This window comes from Hippocampus zosterae, chromosome 6 (genome assembly GCF_025434085.1).
Source record: "Hippocampus zosterae strain Florida chromosome 6, ASM2543408v3, whole genome shotgun sequence".
Taxonomy (NCBI): Eukaryota; Metazoa; Chordata; class Actinopteri; order Syngnathiformes; family Syngnathidae; genus Hippocampus; species Hippocampus zosterae.
The window spans coordinates 6,153,221-6,175,177 of record NC_067456.1 but is presented as its reverse complement, the minus strand read 5'-3'; the positions used below and the strand labels follow the sequence as shown (position 1 = coordinate 6,175,177).

At 45.2% G+C, this 21,957-nt stretch overlaps 1 protein-coding gene across 1 annotated transcript in view; it reads left to right on the top strand.

Moving 5' to 3' along the window:
• The first annotated feature begins 283 nt into the window (after nucleotides 1–283).
• Nucleotides 284–21,957, top strand: part of LOC127602106 (uncharacterized) — a 29,853-nt gene continuing 8,179 nt past the window's right edge. The window contains exons 1-10 of the mRNA XM_052067959.1: nucleotides 284–543; nucleotides 3,837–3,935; nucleotides 4,048–4,250; nucleotides 4,451–4,641; nucleotides 6,636–6,752; nucleotides 7,998–8,086; nucleotides 16,435–16,584; nucleotides 16,686–17,020; nucleotides 17,096–20,137; nucleotides 21,580–21,897. Coding sequence (XP_051923919.1) covers nucleotides 505–543; nucleotides 3,837–3,935; nucleotides 4,048–4,250; nucleotides 4,451–4,641; nucleotides 6,636–6,752; nucleotides 7,998–8,086; nucleotides 16,435–16,584; nucleotides 16,686–17,020; nucleotides 17,096–20,137; nucleotides 21,580–21,897 — 4,583 coding nt within the window. The 5' untranslated portion in view covers nucleotides 284–504. The remainder of the gene's footprint in view (nucleotides 544–3,836; nucleotides 3,936–4,047; nucleotides 4,251–4,450; nucleotides 4,642–6,635; nucleotides 6,753–7,997; nucleotides 8,087–16,434; nucleotides 16,585–16,685; nucleotides 17,021–17,095; nucleotides 20,138–21,579; nucleotides 21,898–21,957) is intronic.

The following is a 21,957-nucleotide window of genomic DNA, read 5'->3' as shown; positions in this document are numbered from 1 at the left end:
CTATCTCTTTTCCTTCTTCCTTCCTGCTAGCTAGTTAACTCATCGACCTCGCGACACATAGATAAAAAGCCAAAAGTACAGTCGTCGCCAGATACTTTCAATTTGCAGTTTCGCTGCCAAAATGTCGGGACAGGCGTGGGTTAAAAACATTCTGTAAGGCGTCGTAATACAAGATGAAACCAACGCGCGTCTACCTCCGCCGAAACAACTAGTGCCGGCCATCACCCACACCCAGCCAGTTTACGGAGAAGGGGCGGCGCCAGCAGCTGCAGAGGGACTGCTGCAGTGCGAGGGTAGCGGTGGTGGTGGTGGTGGGGGGGATCCCACTCCACTCCGCAACACACACACATACACACTCTCACACACACACGCACGTATATGCGCACGCACACTTACACACGCGCATAAACACGTCCTGTCGTTCTGCCACATAAACATCCCGAACTGAATTGTTGTGTATCCTATGTGGAGCTCCACGGCCATACCGCGCCGACGTAGGCCGACATGGACGACTATCTGCGGAGGGTGGATTGCAGACTAGGGGTGAGTTGCGAGCCTCCACGCAGAACAGAAGCCTCCGGTGTGTCTATTTGTGCGTGCTACAGGCTTCGTTCCTGTTGCTGCACCTGTCGTCAGACATAGCACCATTGCATGGTTTGATAAGGATGAGGCTTGTGTACCCCTTCAGGCTTGACATCAACAAGTTAAGCCCCCCCCCCCCGCCCCCCACCCAATACATCCTATCCTTGCATGCAAGCATTTCACTCATCATGGTTCTCGAACTTGAGTCAGAGAGCTGTGGTTCGGGGGTCCACAAAATAATTTGCAAAAAAAAAATAATAATAATAAAATGTATTGTTCTAAAAAAGTGCATATATCAACATTAGAAAAAATAGAAAAAACAAAAAAACAACAATAATGCCTGACTTATTTATCAACCTAGCTTCTTTTTAAGCACTTGTGTATCTTTGACTTAAACCAACCGACATACCAAACTAATTTTTGAACGACTTGATTCGCTACCTGCCTACCTACCAAGCTTTTTTTTTACCTTCTCTCATCAATGTTCCTCTTTCTAAAACGCTTCACAATAAGCTCCTCCAAAATATCCAAACACCATCTTGTGTGTGTTTTTTTTATTATGTATTCCAAGAATATCCATCCACCTGCTCCACCGCTTATGCTCACTAGGGTCGCAGGTGCGCTTCGGCCAATTCCAGCTGAGCTGGCCGTCAACCAATCGCATTGTACACACGACAGCCGTTCGCCATCGCACACACACCTGTGGACAATTTAGAGTGTTGAGTTCACCTAAAAGTCACATTTTTGCAATGTGGGATGAAACCGGAGCATCCAGAGAACCAAATAAAACACGGATTGGAACTGCACCCACTTCAGAGCTCTGAGGCAGTTGTGCTAACCACTCACCACAGATTCATTATATTCTTGGGGAATACATGCCGATGAATAGGAAGGCTTAATCAAGTTTCTTCTGTTTTGTTTTTGTCCTCCGTGTATTTGAATATAAGCGTGGATGATTTGTGTCTTTGCAGGCCGCTCTGTCATTGGCGTTGTGCTCTATGCATGGCCACCTTCCAGAGCATCCATACTCCTAATTGACCCGAGTCTTACCTCTCCCTCACACTAACTTTATCGAAGCGTGTGTGTGTGTGTGTGTGTGTGTGTGTGTGTGTGTCTCGCTCTGCAGATAAGACAATGTGCTGAGTAGACTTCCAGCATTGTTCCCTTTCGCCTGGAGCGATCTGATTACATCTTTAACTCGGGAGGCTTCGCGATAAGAGAGCAAGGAACGGAGAATGCGTGGGCTCCGCTCGTCACGTTCATTCTAGCAAACGTACGACCGTGTACAATCGAAAAATGAATTTTCATTTTCAGCGCTGAGATTTTTTTCAAGTTTTGAAGTGGTAGTTGGAAGCCTGGAACACCGCATATTTTGGTTCGAAGAGTCACAGACACACAAAAACACATATAAGAATAGAAAATGAGAACACTCGCAAGTAGCTGCTCAAGGCCATACCTCACACTTAAAAACCTCAAACGCACACCGCATTGCCAAGTTCCTGATGTCAGTCATTTGGGCATGCCCCTTAAAGTCACAAAAACCCCACTGAATACAGTTTAGGGCCAAACTGATGTTTTTTTTTTTAAATTTTTTTTATGAGACCGAGTCCAAAAGTGGGCGGCCCGGTAGTCCAGTGGTTAGCACGTCGGCTTCACAGTGCAGAGGTACCGGGTTCGATTCCAGCTCCGGCCTCCCTGTGTGGAGTTTGCATGTTCTCCCCGGGCCTGCGTGGGTTTTCTCCGGGTGCTCCGGTTTCCTCCCACATTCCAAAAACATGCGAGGCAGGCTGATTGAACACTCTAAATTGTCCCTAGGTGTGAGTGTGAGCGTGGATGGTTGTTCATCTATGTGTGCCCTGCGATTGGCTGGCAACCGATTCAGGGTGTCCCCCGCCTACTGCCCGGAGACAGCTGGGATAGGCTCCAGCGCCCCCCGCGACCCTAGTGAGGATCAAGCGGTACCGAAGAAGATGAGTCCAAAAGTATCAATTGCATTTCCTAACGTTATATCTTGGATTTGTCTGTTCTTCTCGACTGAATGCTGCCACACATGCGCACACGTTCACAGAGCAGAAAAGGCGCTAAGTAGAACGCTCCGCCACTAATGCCTCACTTCCTGTCTCTGGCCGACTACTATTGATTCGTCCTCCCTCTCGCTATCTTATCTTCTTCATCCTCATCTTTCTATTTTCGCATATCACATTTCTGCATCTATTTCCCAGCCTTTTGGTCACTAAGTATATCCACACAAAGTATCTCCACACACGTTCTCACCTACTTTCGTTTTAAAAGCCTATTTAAACTTCCTGTCCCGCTTCCTTTTTGTCTCATCATTCGATTCCTCGCTTTGATCATCATTCCCTTTTCTCACGCTTCTGTTTTTTTATTTCCTCCCTTTCTGCCCGCTTTGTAAACATCTGATCGAAGCAGAAGTGAGCTTGCTTCATTGTGTCAGGTACACTCAATTTTGACTGATCGATTTTTTATTTTTATTTTAGCACCTGCAGCTTTCATTCTCATGGTGATAGGACGTGGGGGTGGGGGCTGTGCACTATTTGAGCTACAAGTTTTCCATTCTGGGCCTCCGTAAAAAGAGAAAACTGGGTAATATTTTTCCTGGTAGAGACAGCACTTCATCACCAAGTCACGCTGTTGATTAATACAGAGGATCTGTGCATGTGGTGCATGCAGCAGAAACTCTCTTATTTTGCATTTTTACAGAATAATTATTCAATTTAATGTCCTCCCATGTGGGAAAGGAGAGCCACAGTCACTGATGAAAGCCGGGAGGGCAAAAACACTGACGCTACGCACTCACACGTAGACTCACCAACTTCTCATCCTACCCCTCAAGGCCTCACCTCTTATAGGCACATACCAACTGAACAGTATTTCAATACCTTTTAACATTATTTTAAGCATAAGTATTAAGTATTTCTTCATCCAAGTTTATTTTGCTGTTAGTGTGTGATTTTTACCCCCCCCCCCCATTAGCGTCAATAAAGACATCTTTATTCCTGCATACTTGGGTTCATCGTACTGAGCCGTTATAGTGTATTAAATCCCTGTCAAATATCAGAGACATGACAGGATTGAGTATCACCACATCCACACATTATTGTTTACCGAAACCCAACTCCTTTGTATATGTGTATTTGTGTACTTATGTAAGTGTGTGTCTGTGTGTGTGCGTGTGTGTGTGGGCATGTGTGTGTGTCTGTGTGTGTGTGTGTATATATATATGTCTTTTCCAGGTGTGGAGGGACAAGTGCATCCATGCTGTGCTAGGCGGTCCGGAGGCAGATGTGGACACCGTGGCAGCCACGCTGTGCTTAGCGCTACACCTCAGCCAGGTATACATGTGTGTGTGTGTGTGTGTGTGTGTGTTTGAGTCTACTAATGACATGCATTAGAGACCATAAAGGTTATTCTGGTCCTTCTTGCTGTTTGTATGATTCCCTTCAGAGGGATCCCTCCCTGGGTTTGTGTGTGCCGCTGCTGTATGGCCGGCGTGGTGCCGCCTCGCTGCCTGGGGAGACCCTGGCCTACCTACACAAGATCAAAGTGTGTGAGAGCCTCTTATTGTGGAAGGATGACCTAGACCTTGTGAAAATCCATCGAGCAGGAAAACTATCAATCACGTTGATGAGGGATGGCTTGCTGGATGGGTAAACACACACACACAGAATCGCACTGTCTATCTCACGCACTCACACACACTGATTCTCAAACACACACTAACATGCAGACACTTTCCTTTTAACTCACTCACACACACACACATACACACACACATATACAACACACGCACAGGGATAGAAGTGTGTATTTCCTAATGCATCCATTGACTGTATGTGTGTTTATTCAGATCTGAGCGCCAGGCGTTGGACTCCAGCATCCTGCGAGTGGTCCATCACCATGATGATGATGTTGATGATGATGATGATGATGATGATGATGATAACTGCGGCCCGGCGTCCGCGGCGATTACGGTCGCCAGAGAGCTTCTTCAAGAGGCACCCGAGCGCGTCGGAGCGGCGCTGAGGGAGAGCCTCGGAGGTGAGAGAAAGGCGCACACCGTGCACCCTGGGGGAGGTAATGGGGCGACGCGGCGCTCAAATCCCTGCACTCCGCTCGATTAACAGCCGCCAGGAGAGAGGAAGGTTGTGAGTAAGGAACAGAGACACTATAAAGTTGGACGGCTGCTCCTAAGTTAAGTCTCAGGAAGTTGGTCGGGTTTCAACTTATGGAACGGCAGCCATTCATCCATCCATATACAGTACAGTGCGATTTCAAAATATCTCCCTGTTTTGAAATATAATGAATCCCAAAGGGCGGCCCGGTAGTCCAGTGGTTAGCACGTCGGCTTCACAGTGCAGAGGTACCGGGTTCGATTCCAGCTCCGGCCTCCCTGTGTGGAGTTTGCATCTTCTCCCCGGGCCTGCGTGGGTTTTCTCCGGGTGCTCCGGTTTCCTCCCACATTCCAAAAACATGCATGGCAGGCTGATTGAACACTCTAAAAATTGTCCCTAGGTGTGAGTGTGAGTGTGGATGGTTGTTCGTCTCTGTGTGCCCTGCGATTGGCTGGCAACCGATTCAGGGTGTCCCCCGCCTACTGCCCGGAGACGGCTGGGATGGGCTCCGGCACCCCCCGCGACCCTAGTGAGGATCAAGCGGTACGGAAGATGAATGAATGAATGAATGAATCCCAAAGTAAAACAAATCATGTAACGTAAATGACATCATGTAACAAAGAAATTGTGGTCTGGAATGGCTTATTTTCAATTCATTTCAATACAATACAATACAATACAATACATGCTGATTTATATAGCGCTTTCACAACAGCGGCAGCTGTAACAAAGCACTTAACAAAACGGTTAACATAAAGTAAAATAATAAACAACACATAACATAAAACACGGACAGTCATGCAGTAGGATGCAATAGGAAACATGTATTCTATATACAAATAAACTGAGCTTGGAAATAAATTCTGAAGGTAATGTGCCACAGGTTCTTCAATAAATGTTAAAATCTCGTTACAAATTCTATTCTGTGAAAATGCAAAGAAAGAGCAAGCACACACCACCGTGGACCCCACGTCTCCACGTCACGTAAGATCGACTTGTTTCATTGCGACGTTTGAATTCGTCTGAAATTGTTTAAATGCTTCGAGTGCCGCTGTATTGTTCGCCGACAAAGTTCAAACGAGGAAACAAAAAAAGAAAAAACAAAATTTCAGTTTAGAGTTGACAATGATTGGTTTGAATGTAATGGATGAGGAAAGAGTGAATTAGGGTCAGTAGGGAGCTTGAATGGACCAAGATAACAAGCAAGTCCACACAAATACACACACACACACACGCACACACACACACACGCACACACACACAGGGGCAAAAAAAAACATTGAAGGAAAATAATTACATAACACAACTATATGCAGTCAACTTGCTTTATTCGACTGTGACAGTCATTTGAACAAAAAGGCCTCTAGAATGTTTCAAAACACAAAAGGGAATACTCCTATTAAAAGTTGACCTCCATTTTTTTTAACTATACAGTGGTGCATTGACTTATGAGTCATTCCAATACCAAGCTTGTAACTAAATTGGCATCATATCAGACACATTTTTCGTATTGTAATGACTAGAAAAAAACATGAATCCATTTAGGCTCACTTAAAAACCAACATTTTCAGAAATCTTGGTCTGAAAATGTAATCAAACATAATTAAAGAAAATGTGAATAAATAAACTTTTTGTGTAAGTGAAATACATACTGTAGTATTTGTGGTTTTGGATGTGTGCCTTTAAAGGGCGTGACTTCGTGACATCAGAAGCTGGAACCAAGTTGACTGACTCTATGCAAGTGTTCCAACCAAAATGGACAACTTCCTTTATTTCTGCCCACATCGATCGATAAAACTGGTGTTGGGGCAACATTTTTTTTTTTGGGTGGGGGGAACATTCAAGAAAGTGCAACTTAGTGAGTTTTGGGGGATTATGATACAGGAGTCCTAAAGTATGTCCTTGTGTGTGTGTTTTTAGAGGCGTTGCGGCTTCAAAGCGAAGCCTTTACCCTCAAACATGGCCGCCGTAGCGTGCGACTGGATGAGCTGCTGAGACATTTGGAGCGGTGTAGTGACAGCAACGTGATGCTACAAGGTGATTATATAAAGCCGGTCCTGACTTGATGTTTTTCACATCACCAGAGACTGAACCTACACCAGAAACTGCGCTTCAAACCTGTCTTTGTGCCTCTATGTTGTGTCACTTGTAGTGCATTGTATGCTTAGACCTCAGTTATAGCACGAGACTTATTTCATACTCACCCGCACTCAAAACAGAGCATTACATTTCTTTTCAAAATGTGTTTTATCCCTCCAACAACCTTTCTTGAAATTCAACGAAAAGAAGACAGAGGTGATATTGTTTGGTCCCAGTGGCCCTTGTACATTCTATCCTGTAGACTTGGGCCCCCTATCTCCTTATCTTAAGTCAACAGTCTCAAACTCGGGCCTTTAAACTGGACAGTGATTTCAAACTCGATCTGCAAATTGGTGCCGTTGTTAAATCCAGCTTCTTTCACCTTAGACAGCTGGCCGAAATAAAACCTCTCCTCTCACATGAACACTTTGAGACAGTGATTCATGCCTTTGTCACATCCCGGCTCGATTACTGCAATGCCCTTTACTTTGGAGTCAGCCAGTCCTCCATTAAGCGCCTTCAGCTGGTCCAGAATGCCACTGCTCGCCTCTTGACTGGTACTCGTAAGAGGGAGCATATAACTCCTACTCTGGCATTCCTTCACTGGCTCCCCCATTCATTTTAGAGTTATTTTCAAGATCCTTTGTTTTCAAATCTCTGAATAATCTCGCGCCACCTTACCTCTCTGAACTCATCCGCCCCTACACACCTGCCCGGCGCCTCAGGTCTGTGGACCAGTCTTTGTTAGAAGTACCAAGAACTAAACTGAGGCTCAGAGGGGATCGAGCATTTTCTGTTGCTGGTCCCTCTCTCTGGAATGACCTCCCACTGAACATTCGGCAAGCCTCCTTGCTGCCCATCTTCAAAGCCCTCCTCAAAACTCACTTGTATTCTTTGGCATTCGACTCAGCATGACTTAGTTTTGTTCTTGGTTTTACTGTTTGGTGCTTTCTACCGCCTTTATTACCGATTTGTCTTACTGTTTATTGTGCATGTTAAATTGCTCCATGTACAGCACTTTGTATGCAGCGATGGCTGACTTGACTTGACTTTAAATACATTTGAACTCATTCAAACACACTTCAAGTTCTCGAAACAAATTTCTCATGCTGTCAACACAGTTGTGTAATAATATCACTTTGAGGGAAAGAAAATTTCACTCTGTAACTTTTACTTGTCTTGTGTTATGCTAACACGACCAAGGCCTGGAACACTTGCTGTCGAAGAAGCTGAAGGAGTTCTCGGACGGAGAGACGACCATCGCGCTCACGTCGGTCACAGTAGGTGAGGAGGTAAGCTTCTCAATTTGGAGGAACGCTATGGGGCGGGGGGGTGCATATCATCCACTTTTTTCTCCAACAGTGTGAGATCAGGCTGATGTGCATACTAGCTGGAATAGCATTTTTATAGCCTTTTTATTGTTGCCATGGAGACTCCAAGTGGATTTATAAGGCTGGTGGACCAGCATGGAAGCATCACTTCTCATCATCGCTGTCCATTTGTCGTTCTTTGCACCACTGCCAGGGATGCCAACAAGCTGGAAAAAAAGAAAAACAAAATAAAATAAACATCATTCAATTACCATAAGCAATTGATGAATAATAATTGATTAAAAAATTCGAGACAAAATTCCACTCCATCACAATAAATGCAAAAATAATGTAAAGTAATTTTGAAAAAAGTATTTAATTGATAAATATTAGTGAATAAAACATTTGAAAGAAATTGCATCTTTACAATAACTCCGGGGCGGCCCGGTAGTCCAGTGGTTAGCACGTCGGCTTCACAGTGAAGAGGTACCGGGTTCGATTCCAGCTCCGGCCTCCCTGTGTGGAGTTTGCATGTTCTCCCCGCGCCTGCGTGGGTTTTCTCCGGGTGCTCCGGTTTCCACCCACATTCCAAAAAACATGCGTGGCAGGCTGATTGAACACTCTAAATTGTCCCTAGGTGTGAGTGTGAGCGTGGTGGTTGTTCGTCTCTGTGTGCCCTGTGATTGGCTGGCAACCAATTCAGGGTGTCCCCTGCCTACTGCCCGAAGACAGCTGGGATAGGCTCCAGCACCCCCCGCGACCCTAGTGAGGATCAAGCGGTTCGGAAGATGACCAATAACTCCGATAATAAATATGAACAAATCAAGAATTAAAATGTGAAATGAAAAAACTCACTTCGCTAGAATCAAAAATAGTTGTATTAAATGTTAATTACGGTACCGTAGTTAAAATAAATGACTGAAAACATTAATCGCAATAAACACAAATACATTGATGAATATTAATAAATACAACATTTATCTTGCAACACTTAATTCCCCAAAATATAAACATAATATCAAAGGGGTCAAGAGATGACCAGTTAAGTTTTATCGATACTCTTTAAGAAGAGGAAAGAATTTTTAAAAATCCTCTAACTGTGCAAATAGAATAAAAGTCCAACATTTGATAATTTTAGACAAACTTCCAATCACTTTTTTTCTTCTGAAGATATGTTATCGGAGCGCCCACAAGGCGTGCACTTCGCAACCGGGTGTCTCCTCTGTCAGGATAGATTAAAAAAAAAGAAAAACGAAATTCAACACACACACAAAATATTGCCCTTTCCCCCTTCTCCGTGTCTTAATGTGTTCCTCTCCATACACACATTCATTAAAATCTCCTTCTCCCATGCAAAGCCCATCTGAGTACGGCTGCCTAGTGTGCGGTATTAGGGCTATGTGTAAAATAAATGATGTCTGTTGCCGGGGGGCTCGGGCTCTGCCTCCCCCGGAACACTACCCAACGTCCAAGGAACATTAAACACCCACACCCTCGTTTAGTGAATAAATAACCATTCATTGCAAACGGTTTACATGATGTGTGCGAGCTGGACTTTCTGTGCATATTTTAGCATCGCGAGTGGGGCTCCCATTAGAGACTTTCGATAGAAAAAAAATGGCCAGCGGCCCAGCGTCATGGTGGGCTGCTAATGACGTGAGAAGATGAGCCCCCCCCCCCACCCCTGTCCCAACCCTTCACCCCACCCTGCGCCTGTCATTTGCAGTGTGTGTATTGATACGTGGTGTTTTAATTGTGTTTGAGAAGGGGGCGCGCAGTACGAGGCGGTCATTTGTGGAGGTGTGACTTCTTTTTGGCTTTAATGGATCTTTGTGCAAAACGAAATAAATTACATTCAATTAGCTGGTAATGGTTTGTATGTTTGGCGACTTGCGTGTGAAGTTTAAGGATGAGTTCAGTTTGTGGGTAAAGATTTGAACTGCAAAATGGACATTAGGCTAAATGCCCTTGATTGAGTGCGAAACTTGGGAATGTGAGGGTCCCGAGGGCTGTGGTTCACAAACCGGAATGGGCCTGCTCACTGTGAAAGCATATAGAGTCAATATTACAGGTGTAATGTGAAATCAAAAACTCGGGGATGATCACATTCATGTAAATCCTCTGAATTTCCACATCTCGAGAGTAAATATTCTCAGAAATGTTCTCACAAAAATCGTCTTTCCATAAAAAAGTTGACTTTGATCCCAACTTTTATAAAATTAGTAAATACTTGATTTGCAGTGTTATCTTTGTGTTCTTTTCAAAATAAGACATTTGCAAAGATCTGTTTTTACTTTGGGGGCGGCCCGGTAGCCCAGTGGTTAGCACGTTGGCTTCACAGTGCAGAGATACCGGGTTCGATTCCAGCTCCGGCCTCCCTGTGTGGAGTTTGCATGTTCTCCCCGGGCCTGGGTGGGTTTTCTCTGGGTGCTCCGGTTTCCTCCCACAGTCCAAAAACATGCATGGCAGGCTGATTGAACACTCTAAATTGTCCCTCGGTGTGAGTGAGGGTGTGCATGGTTGTTCGTCTCTGTGTGCCCTGCGATTGGCTGGCTACCAATTCGGGGTGTCCCCCGCCTACTGCCCGAAGACAGCTGGGATAGGCTCCAACACCCCCACGACCCTAGTGAGGATCAAGCGGCTTGGAAGATGAATGAATGAATGAAATGAATGTTTTTACTTTGATACACGTTTTTGCCCGTTTTCTTCTTATGGACCCAAACCAGGAACTGAATCATAATCAACTATCAGTATGTTAATGCATATTTAGCACTGCCAATTTGCAAATAACACGAGATAGAAATTATTATTATCGGTATTATTTTATCGGATTAGTCGATTAATCAACAAAACATGATTCAATTGTTATGTTAAAAAAAATAAACCAAAAACTTAAGAGCCCTCACCTATAGTCCCCATTTTTTTTGCTTTCCCCAGGCAGGTGCACTTTACTTTTTGATGTCGCCCGAGCATTCACTATGCCCAGAGTTTCACACAACTCAGTTAAGTATCCTCAGGGAAGCGCATTCACTGCAGTTCGAGGTCCCAAGGGGTTCACACACCACTTTTTGTGGTCTCCGGTGTGGGTGTCAACCATTGTTTGTTGTCCCTCGTGGGGTACGCATCATTGTTTGTAGATAGATACTTTATTGATCCCTCAGAAGTGCAAGTGAAGAAAGTGATCTTCGTTGTAATACAATACATACATCACACAGCGTGAAGCTCAAATCTTAGTGTTGTTGTTAAGTCTGTGTGAGTGCGTGTGTGTGTGTGTGTGTGTGTGTGTGTGTGTGTGCATGCAAATGAGCACAAGCAGATGAAGCATTGTTGGGATGACGACTTGTCATGCTGTGGAATTGATGAACTGTAGGAGGGACAGCGCCCGCAGCCACAAACATGACTTTGTGAGTAATGTCTTGGGGTTTTTTTTGTTTTTTTTTGTTGGTCTTTTCTTTTTTCCTCCCCGATGTGTTAATACGGACATTTATGCTTTTTGAATACACTTCCTGTATTGTCACTTCTTCTTGAGACCGCTTCACCTTCTTTTGGGTGTTTTGGGTGTTTGACGTTTGCTGTCATTATCACGGCCTTCGATGGCCTCTAATGTGTTGTTTGCTCTCGGTCCTGCGGCCCTTCTGTTTGCTTATGCGCTGCCACTTTTGCCACAATGCTCCTTGCACAAATAATTACGCTGGCTAATGACGGGGCCCCCAGCCACAGCGCCCGCTAAATGCCTTTCTGATGGGAGGCGCCGGGAGACAGCAGGTGCAGCGCAGGCCTCCCGGGGACTAAGATTGAAGAGGAGTGCCCCCCCACCCCCCATTCTCCCTTCTCATCCCCACCCTCCTCACTTATTTTGAGTTGATGTTGAACTGAAACAAGAGGACGTCTTCATAAGTTTTGAAAGTGCATTGATGGCAAGTCATTAAATTTTGCCTCTACGCTCCGCCCAACAACAGTTAGGAAAGCTGTAATGTTTTATAATTTGATAATCGGGCGGCCCGGCGGTCCAATGGTTATCGCGTCTTCCTCACGGCGTGGAGGTCGTGGGATCGATCCTAGATCCGGCCTTCCTGTGTGGAGTTTGCATGTTCTCCCCGTGCCTGCGTGGGTTTTCTCCGGGTACTCCGGTTTTCTCCCACGTTCCAAAAACTTTCCAAAATAAACACTAAATTGTCCCTTGGTGTGAGTGTGAGCGCAGATGGTTGTTCGTCTGTGTGTGCCCTGCGATTGCTTGGCAACCGGTTCAGGGTGTCCCCCACCTACTCGCTGCCCATCTTTAAAGCCCTCCTCAAAACCCACTTGTATTCTTTGGCATTCGACTCAGCATGATTTTACTGCTTGGTGCTTTCTACCGCCTTTATTACCATTTCGTCTTACTGTTTATTGTGCATGTTAAATTGCTCCATGTACAGCACTTTGTATGCAGCGATGGCTGTTTGAAAGTGCTCTATAAATACTGTTGACTTGACTTGACTTGACCTACTGCCCGAAGACGGCTGTGATAGGCTCCAGCAACCCTTGTGAGGATTGCAGCATTGGAAAATAGATGGATGGATGGATGGATGGATTTGTAACAATTAGACAAACTGTTCTCGATTAGTGTTTTTTTTTTAAGAACGACTGAAAATGATCCTTATATGACAGACTTATGGTGGCTTCAAAATGGTGCCGTGTGAGTGGCTGCCTTTCCAGCAGCTCCTATATTTTGTTGTTCTACTTCTTCCTTTCATAACTTTGCTGCTGTGAATCAGGGATTTCTCCATTGCGAGACTAATAAAGGTTTTCTTATCTTTTCGGGCATTGGTTCTTTTTTGTGGGTCTCTTCATGATTGATGTGCCCAACACATTTTTTGTTGCTACTGTAAGTGAGACTCACTTCGAGGGCTGAATTTTGTCAAAACTCCGATATTGTGGAGTTTAATGTGGTATTTAATGTGAGCCCCATGAGGAAGAACGGATTGAATTTTCAGCTTCATTCACATTGCAAAAATGAAATACAGTATTTGGGAGAATGCCAGGTTAAGACCCGTGGAGGCGTATAGAACATTCATTCATTCATTCATCTTCCGAGCCGCTTGATCCTCACTAGGGTCGCGGGGGTGCTGGAGCCTATCCCAGCTGTCTTCGGGCAGTAGGCGGGGGACACCCTGAATCGGTTGCCAGCCAATCGCAGGGCACACAGAAACGAACAACCATTCGCACTCACACTCACACCTAGGGACAATTTAGAGTGTTCAATCAGCCTGCCACGCATGTTTTCGGAATGTGGGAGGAAACCGGAGCACCCGGAGAAAACCCACGCAGGCCCGGGGAGAACATGCAAACTCCACACAGGGAGGCCGGAGCTGGAATCGAACCCGGTACCTCTGCACTGTGAAGCCGACGTGCTAACCACTGGACTACCGGGCCGCCCGTATAGAACATATTACTGGAAAAAATTTGGACTTGACTTCCTTTAGACCTTTAATCGTCTTAACTTTTCAGGTTTTTCCTCATAGTGTCCCTTCATTTTCATTCTCTCCTCGTAAGCATCATTGGGGGGTTTTGCGAGCGAAGAAACAAAACAAAACATTTGTGGACTCAGCTCAGCTCAGTTGCGCGCCAACCCCCCCACCCTCAACAAATCCCCGCGTCGAGCGAATGAAGCATCATCATCAAGAGACCGAAAAATGGACATATGCGCTTGTTTTATGCAAACTTTTACCCCCCTCCCTGCTTCCCTCTAGTGTTGATGATGCTCGCGTGTGCGCCCGTTTGAGCCGGGTGGCCTCCGCTGTGAAGGCAGACACGTGTATAAATCACATCCGCTTTGATGGATTCATCAGGGTGGCGGAAAAGCGTCGGGCGTCTCTCAGCGCTTGTGTTGAGTATGCAAAGGGTATGCAAAGAAGCGAAATGGCTAAACGCTTGATTAATTCTTTGTCGGCGACAGCAGGAAACACCTCTTTCGACTGAGTTTGCGCGCCAGCTTACGTGACTTATGATCGGGGCCCGATGTGCAGAGCTGTGCACCTGAGGCTGTGTGTGATGCCGGCGTGGAAAAACTCTTGAAGCCTGTAGAGTTAAGTGCGTGTGTGCGTGCGTCCGTGTGAGTGGATAAGCATGCCACAGCGTTGAAAATTTAATATCAAAAAGAGAAAACGTTTAATCATTAGAAAAATCAATAAAGTTTAATATGACAACACATCACATTGTTTGGATTTTTTTAAATTTTTGATGGTTACAAAATAACACATCATTTTGTATTCATAAAAATCCACACTATTTTCTAATGCAAACAAATGTAAAAATAAATTGGTGAACAAAAAAAAGTCACTGTTTTATGATATTTACGCTATTTTTTTAAATTTGCAAGTCCATTAAATTAGTTGGGTGAGTAACTGAAAATAAAAGTAACATGGAAATTAAATTGTGGCACGGTGATCGACTGATTAGCATGTTGGACTCAAAGTGCAGAGATGCAAGATTCAATTCCAGGTCACGGGCTTCCTGTCTGGAGTTTGCAAATCCCAAATTCTACAGGCCCACTATAAATCAAACATTGTACCAGGTGACCAATGCCTTCTTCGTAACTTCCAATCACTGTGCGGTTTGAGAGGCGGATTAGTGCTAACGTATGGCAAATTTATAAGGAAGTGCAATCTGTGGAACTGGATGGGTGGCTAATTTACGCTGTTAAGAGCCAAATGGCGGACAGGCTGTCTCCCTGCGTGTCATCGCATCTCGTCTTTGCACGCTCCATCCTCTCGATGGCGCGTGTGTGTTTTTGTGTGTGTATTGTAACTTTAAAGCAGCAGTGGGCAACCTGCGGCTTGTGAGCCGTGTACAACTTGAATAAGTGCCTCTGGGAAGCCTCATTGCACTCATCAGGATATCTGTGGTGAGAAATGGCCCCTGTCAGTATGTGCGCGTGTCCATGTGTGTGTTCTGTGTGTATGTGTGTGTGTACAACGTGTGTGATCACAATGGATGGTATTATAGAGAAAGATGGAGGGAGTAGAGGGAGGAAGGAGGAACGAGTGATGTGCTACCTCATCCTGGCAGGTTAATATTGACACAGCACTGGTAGAGACAGAGCCTGCAGCCCTCATCAATCTCGCATACACACGCACACATGCACATGTATAGTGTTGCTTCTACTGTGGCTCTCCTTGCCCGCGTGCGAGGGCATTACAGTACCTTAATTGCTCCATTTATATTTTTCCACTTGCTGTGGGACATCGGATTATCTCTGTTCAAACCTCACAACACAATGCAAAAACTCGGAGGTCAAGACTATTTTTCTCTTTTGTTTCATATTCGAAAGTGCAAAACCAATAGTTGTGTAAGAGATCCAAACAAGTTGAGCAAATATGTTTGAGGCAACTTTTGCTCGACAAACGCAGCCAGTGAACGCGACTTTCTGCAGCCATTTGTCACTGCAAGAGAATTAGCATAATCTGTGCGCGGCGGGCTGTTTTAAGAGAAAACAATAATTGCCGGCGTATTAATCACATTGACAGCTTTGTCTATCCTTGATGAAGGCCTCCTTTTGCGATGGAAATCATATGTGCAGTCGTGGGAGTTTGTCGGCAGTAACCACAGCGGAAAGCTTATGAATCATTTTTACACTATGACATTCACACATGATGATTTTTTTTCATCCCTACTCAGTGTTTCATATTTCATTCTGCATTAAAATTCTTTATTTAAATTTTTGCGCCCACTTTCTTCTTTCCCCCTCTAATCGTTCTTCCCTTACTCTACTGATTTAGATCAGTCAAACTTCCAAATTCGCACATAATTCAGGACATTGCTGCATGTATATTCCACATTTGAAAAATCTCTATCCATGCCACAATCCCACATTTTCCACACACACCAAAAACAATTTAAGTGAGAGTTGTTTGAAAAAAAAACAAACATTTTCTTTCAAGCCATTTTCTCATTCATACTATTCACATCATTCAAATTCCCAAATATTTACAAAATTCAGGACAATGAGACTCTTATTCTTCAAGTTCCAAAAATGTATTCTTTGTCCACAAATCCCGCATTTTCCCAATAAACTTTTACTGTATGTTTATATTTACCTCCTTCTTCCTTGATAAAGAATTTTTGGGGGGGTAGATCAAGATATAATTTTCTTTTTGTGAAAAACGGAAAAAGACATGAAAGCAGAATTTAATTTTACAAGACTTTATATAATCAGCGCCTCAGCATTCACTCGTAATTTCAACAGATATTGCACCTCATAGCGAGTAATATGATTTCCCAAACGTTTTCACAATGAGCGTCTGTCATTTGTTTTTGGCTACAGACATTGGTACTTCTTAACTCTTTCCTAGCACTGGCATGGTTACGAGGACGCCTTGAAATCCTTCTGCAATCGGCACGGCTATGACGGCTTGACACTTCTCCTGGCCCTTCAAGATGCAGTCGGTCCTCCTCGCCTGCAGGTGGCAGTCTGTTCCAACAATGCAGAGCTCTTCAACCAGGTAAAACATCTGCAAGACCCCAGTGAAACTACTGTCGACGTATGATGACACCATACATAAATCAAATACTGTATTTCAAATGGGGATGGCTCTCCTTTCAGATCTGCTGTGAACTCGAGGAGACCACCAGCTGGACTCTTTGTGAAGAAATGGAAACCAGAAGCGATCTTCAGGTCTACCATGTTCAACTAAATGCCTCCTCTCCTTCGGGTGCGTCATTGCTGCTGCTGGAGGAGGAAGTCCGATGCCTCCTCAAGGAGTTTGTAGATCGGAGGAGCTCCATGCTAGCCTGTCGCCCCAGCAGCATGACGTCCTCCACCGAGGGGGTGGCGGGCAGCGTGGAGTTTTCCCAAGGCTCGTCTGGCATCAATGACATGGAAGGCTCGGACACAGAGAGAGCTGAGGAAGGAGGTGGAGATGCGGTAGCAATGGATAGGTGAGTAAAGGGGGCAATTATCCAAAGAGTAAACATTCGGAGGACACCCAACGTTCTTCTTTTGTGTTCTCACAGGGTGGTGCCAGAGGGTGAGGATGATCCTGGAGGAGTCCGAGCGAGTGTGGAGCTGGTGAGCCCCGACAGCGGTATGAATACCATCCGGAGCTGCCGCTCCTCCAAGGAGAGCTCAGTATTTCTCAGTGATGACAGCCCGGTCGGTGAGATTATTGGGTCAGCAGCAGGTACCGGGGGCTTCCTGTTGAGGAATCCATCTCCTCTGGGGCTGTCATCTCTCTCACCTCCTGCACCGCCTGAGAGAAGGCGACGTCGCCGTTCAAACAAAAAGAGGAACGACCAATTAGATCAGTTTCATTTTGAGCCGCTACATCCACCTCACGCCCTCCAAAATTCCACGGAAAAAGCAGAGAATGGCAGGCAAATGGTGGGAAGTTCCAGCCTGTCAGAATATGAGGAGCTAAACATGGTGGATTTGTCTGATCCCAGTTCTGTGGGCGGTCTGGAAAGTAGGCAGTGTTCTACTGATCCAGACTGTCAAATCATGGAGATGACTGAGACTGTGGTTCCTCCAACACCGGTCAACAGCCTGATGGACACTCATCCTTCCAGCTGTTGCGGTGCTAGGTTCTTCCCCGAAGATGTAGCGGAGAGGATCAGCGGCCTACAGCATAAGGACAGCATCTCGTCGTCCTTGTCTGAAACCTGGGAGGAGCTTGGCTTCGACACACCTTCCCCTAATGACGCCTGGAATAGAACCAGAGGTTCAGAGAGCCCTCAGAATCTGGAGGAACAAAGGCGCAAAGAGTTTGATGGTGGAAAACCGAGTAGGGAAGGGAGGTCACAGAAGGACTGGAGCCTGGAACCACAACTTAGTTTGATCACTGAACAGACAGAATCGTGTGAAAACTGGCACCCAGATTCTGTACTTGCTGATCAGTGGAACCCGGTTACTGCGGCTTATCTGCAGTTGACACCTCCAGAGGAGGGAGTAGAAGACAAAGCTGGCGTCTTTGGAGTCAAAGAAACGAGACGTCCTTCACAGAAGAAAATCGTACTCAGCACTTTAACGCCCGACACATCGAAAGAGGACAATGATGACGCACAGGGAAGTAAAGCAGGTAGAGTGATCCAGACGCTGGATTTCTGGACCTACTCGGCACAGAAGGGTTTTCTGAAATCAGATAGCGGAACGACGACTTCCTACCCGGAATCACTTGACATGTGGAATACAACGATCCGAGATGACAGTTTTTCTCCACTCACGACACCTGACAATTTGTCTCAAGACTCTGGTACCTTTGCTTGGGTAGCTCCCAACATGGGAGGCGGCGCTTCTATGGAAAGTCCTCAGGGATTCTCCTATGGAGGCATGGAAATGTGGAACACGACCATCCAAGAAGACAGTTCTTCATCCGCAAGCCCAGAAGGACCCGGAAATGGAAAGGAGGATAGCCACCCTGGCTTAGCGGATGGAAGGGATACTACTGCAACCAAACAGCAAGGAAGAGAAGCAGAGAAAGGAGAACAGGAGAAGGGTATCAGATGGATCGGTCAAAAGCAAAATGTCAAAATAGTCATAGACGGGGAAGAAGACAGAATTTCGGACAGAGGGAACCCTGAACCAGCGGGGAATCTTCCTGTTCCTCACATGGTCATTTCCACTTCTGACTATGACAATGTAGGAGGTTGCATTTGGAGCACTTTGTCCTCCCCTGAGATCGACTGTGGTCCTGTTGGTGATATGATACAAATGGAAGAGCAGTCCAGCCCATTCATAGCTGTGAGCAAACCTGTAGAAGACAAGATGGAATCTGATGCAAGCAGTTCAGATAAAGTTTTCATTTTTCAAGGACAGACTGACTTGAATTCAAATGAAAAATCAGACTCTGTCGAGCTTCGTTCACCATTTATTCTGTTTGACCAATCTCAGACACTTTCAGAGGATTATCAATCAAATTTGTTTGAAGCTTGTGAAGATAAAATGAACACTAAGGATTCTTTATCTCGAAGCCCAGGTAGTTCGTCGAGTCTTGCGTCCAGTAAACCAGAAAGTTCTGGACCAGCATCCCCCAGTTTGCCACAAAGGGTTACCCATGCTGATTGTCAAAGCCAAGAAGGCTCCATAAGAGAGACAATGTTGCTCAGCCCCAACCTTGGTTTTGACGGAGAAATACTCAAATTGAGCCCAGGCAGTCGAGATGAACTACGATCCAACTCAGACGGGGATTCGTCGTCATGCCTTGAAATGGATTACATTATTGTTCCAGGAACAGTAAAGGCAGCTGATCATGATCCCGAAGACACTGAAGGGCTTTCCAAAGGATCCAGGAAGCCCATGGAAACATTTAACATGCTTTCCGATGCCATTTTAGTTCTGAAAGCTCAGAATCAGAAGACAACCGAGCAAAGCGAACAGACCCAAAATGATCAATCAACCAGTGAGGACCACAGTCTCATCATAACTTTCCAGTCAGAGTCAAGGCCACCATCTGGAAGTGAGCCACAACTGGAAGAAGGCTCCTACGAAGATAAATCCAGCGTCTTTGGCAGAAGTCTGTCACCCTCTTTGAGACACCCATCAGATCACTTCCTCAAAACCAGGGAGGAGGTTTATGTCCACTCCCAAATCTCCATGGAAGACTCGGGTTCAGACAGTGGGCACTCGCCCATCAACTCAACTTCACCCCATGCCAACTTCCAGGTTTGGGGTGATTCGTTACCGAGACAGGACACACAGCAATCATCGTGCAATAGTTCCGCCACCTCTCACACCAGTTCCTTGGTTAGTACCCCTGCGAGCGAATCAGGTGTCCCTAGTGACAAGGCCCTTGGATTACCATTTTCTGGAGATTTGATGGAGGAGGAAAATGATGAGGAAGGGCTGGAGGAAGAACCCACAACATTGCAAAGTACTCACGATCTGTTGAGTTTCACAGAGGAGCTGGTTAAAAGTTGTCCACTTCCACCGAGTAGCGACCCATCCCAACATGATTTACTTGATTATCATGACGGACAAAGTGGAAGGACTGATGATCGCCTGGTTGTACACCATGATGGAGACTGGTGGACCTCTCACCACAGCTGTTCTCTGAATGCGAGGTAAGGATCATGAGTGAGCTGGAGCCTTTCGCAGCAGACCTTTGTGTTAGAGGCCAATCTAGGCAATTTATCAAGTGTGCAATGTTTACCTTTCTGTGAAAATAGTTTTTGAGATCAAGGTCAAGTCGGAGTACTCATAGATAGTTCAGAGCTCAGATTCAAACACCACAAAGCAGCTGCACTACCACAGTGGTCACCGTGGTTTTTGTTGTTGTTCGAATTGTGGGCCCAAAAATAGCTTCAAGGAGAATGTTTCACCATTATTTCAGCTTTAAAACAACTGTCCACCCTTGGAAGCTCATAGCAAATAGTTAAACAATGAAAAGCAACCTATGAAAGTATTTCCTTTCAAATCTATCTGTCCATTTTCCAAACTGCGTGTCTCCATTTTGAAATTTGGAAATGTGGAATATACCGGTAATTGAGTATCTTTGAGCATGATCTGCACCGAGCATTCTATTGATCCAAAATGTTCAAGTCTCATTTAGCGTTATTGAGAGTTTTGTGAGAGCTGTTTTGATTTTAGGATATCACTCTTTAGGAGCATGCTGTGATCCGGGTCTCTCAGTGTTAGTTTATAAATATGTTTACGCCTAAATTAATATGCATTTCCTGCCTCGCTGCAACTTGAGTCCCACTGCAGCAGATGCAAACAACTCCACTCACTCCCTGACCAGGCGTGTGCACAGTTTTTACTCTAGTGACTTGTTGGGAATTTAAAGAGTGTCTATTGCAAGTTTTTACTTTTTTAGACACTAGCCAAAACATTGTCTACACCAGGGGTGCTCAAACTTTTTGGATCGAAGATCTACTTTTCGATCAACTAACCTCCCGGGATCTACCCTTACTGGCACGCGCGCATGCACGCACACACACACACGCACACACGCATGCACGCCCTGATGGGAAACAGCCTGAAACTGAGGCATTTGACGCACTTTTGGAGCCTGTTAACTATCGTAGCTCACACGTACCGTTTTAAAGTGCTTCCCTGGGCCCTCCTAGATTCCTATTCTTTGCTCGTTCCCTCTGTGAATTGTACACTAAGCAAACTCTGAATGAGAATAATGATGATAAAAGATAGAGCGCAACAGTTCTGATCACAAGCTGCAATCTGAACACTGCTGAGAGCTAACAACCTCCGGTGACATAATCACGCGCCACCATAAGTTCAACATTTACCTGCTTTATTTTGTTTTTAAATGTTTTTTTTGGTGAAAATTAGACTGATAAGATGATTAGGGTGCAGTGTACATGAACACACAAAAAATATATTATTAACATGTACAAATTGGAACCATGTTCACTTGAGAGAAGGATGACACAAAATTGCAAAAACAGGTGATATTTTTTTTTTGGGGGGGGGTCTATTCTTGGTGGGGTGCAGGGAGAGGGTCGAAGCCTGACCACAAAGTTTGATATTTCCATCTCTTATTTTCCAGATGCAAAGATACGACTTCACAACTTTTACCCCATCCAGCGAATCAGAGCCCTACAAACCAGCACATAACAGTTCAGGGCCCACCTGAGACTGGTTCCATTTACCACCACGGTGACCAAAGGACAGAAATCCCGGAAGGTTGTGAGCCTACAAGGAACACATCAGACATCTACGCCGAGTTTCAAGACCCTCTTGGCGACTTTGTAGCCGAGCGAGACGACAGCTACTTTGAACCTTGTTGCGCCGAATACAATCAGCCCTTGCGGGAGGATCATGTCCAGTACATGCCTGAGGGATACACCCACTTCCTTGTGTCCAGGTTAGCTTTGCTGTATGATTTCAATGTATCTTATCACTATAATCAACAATATCATCAATC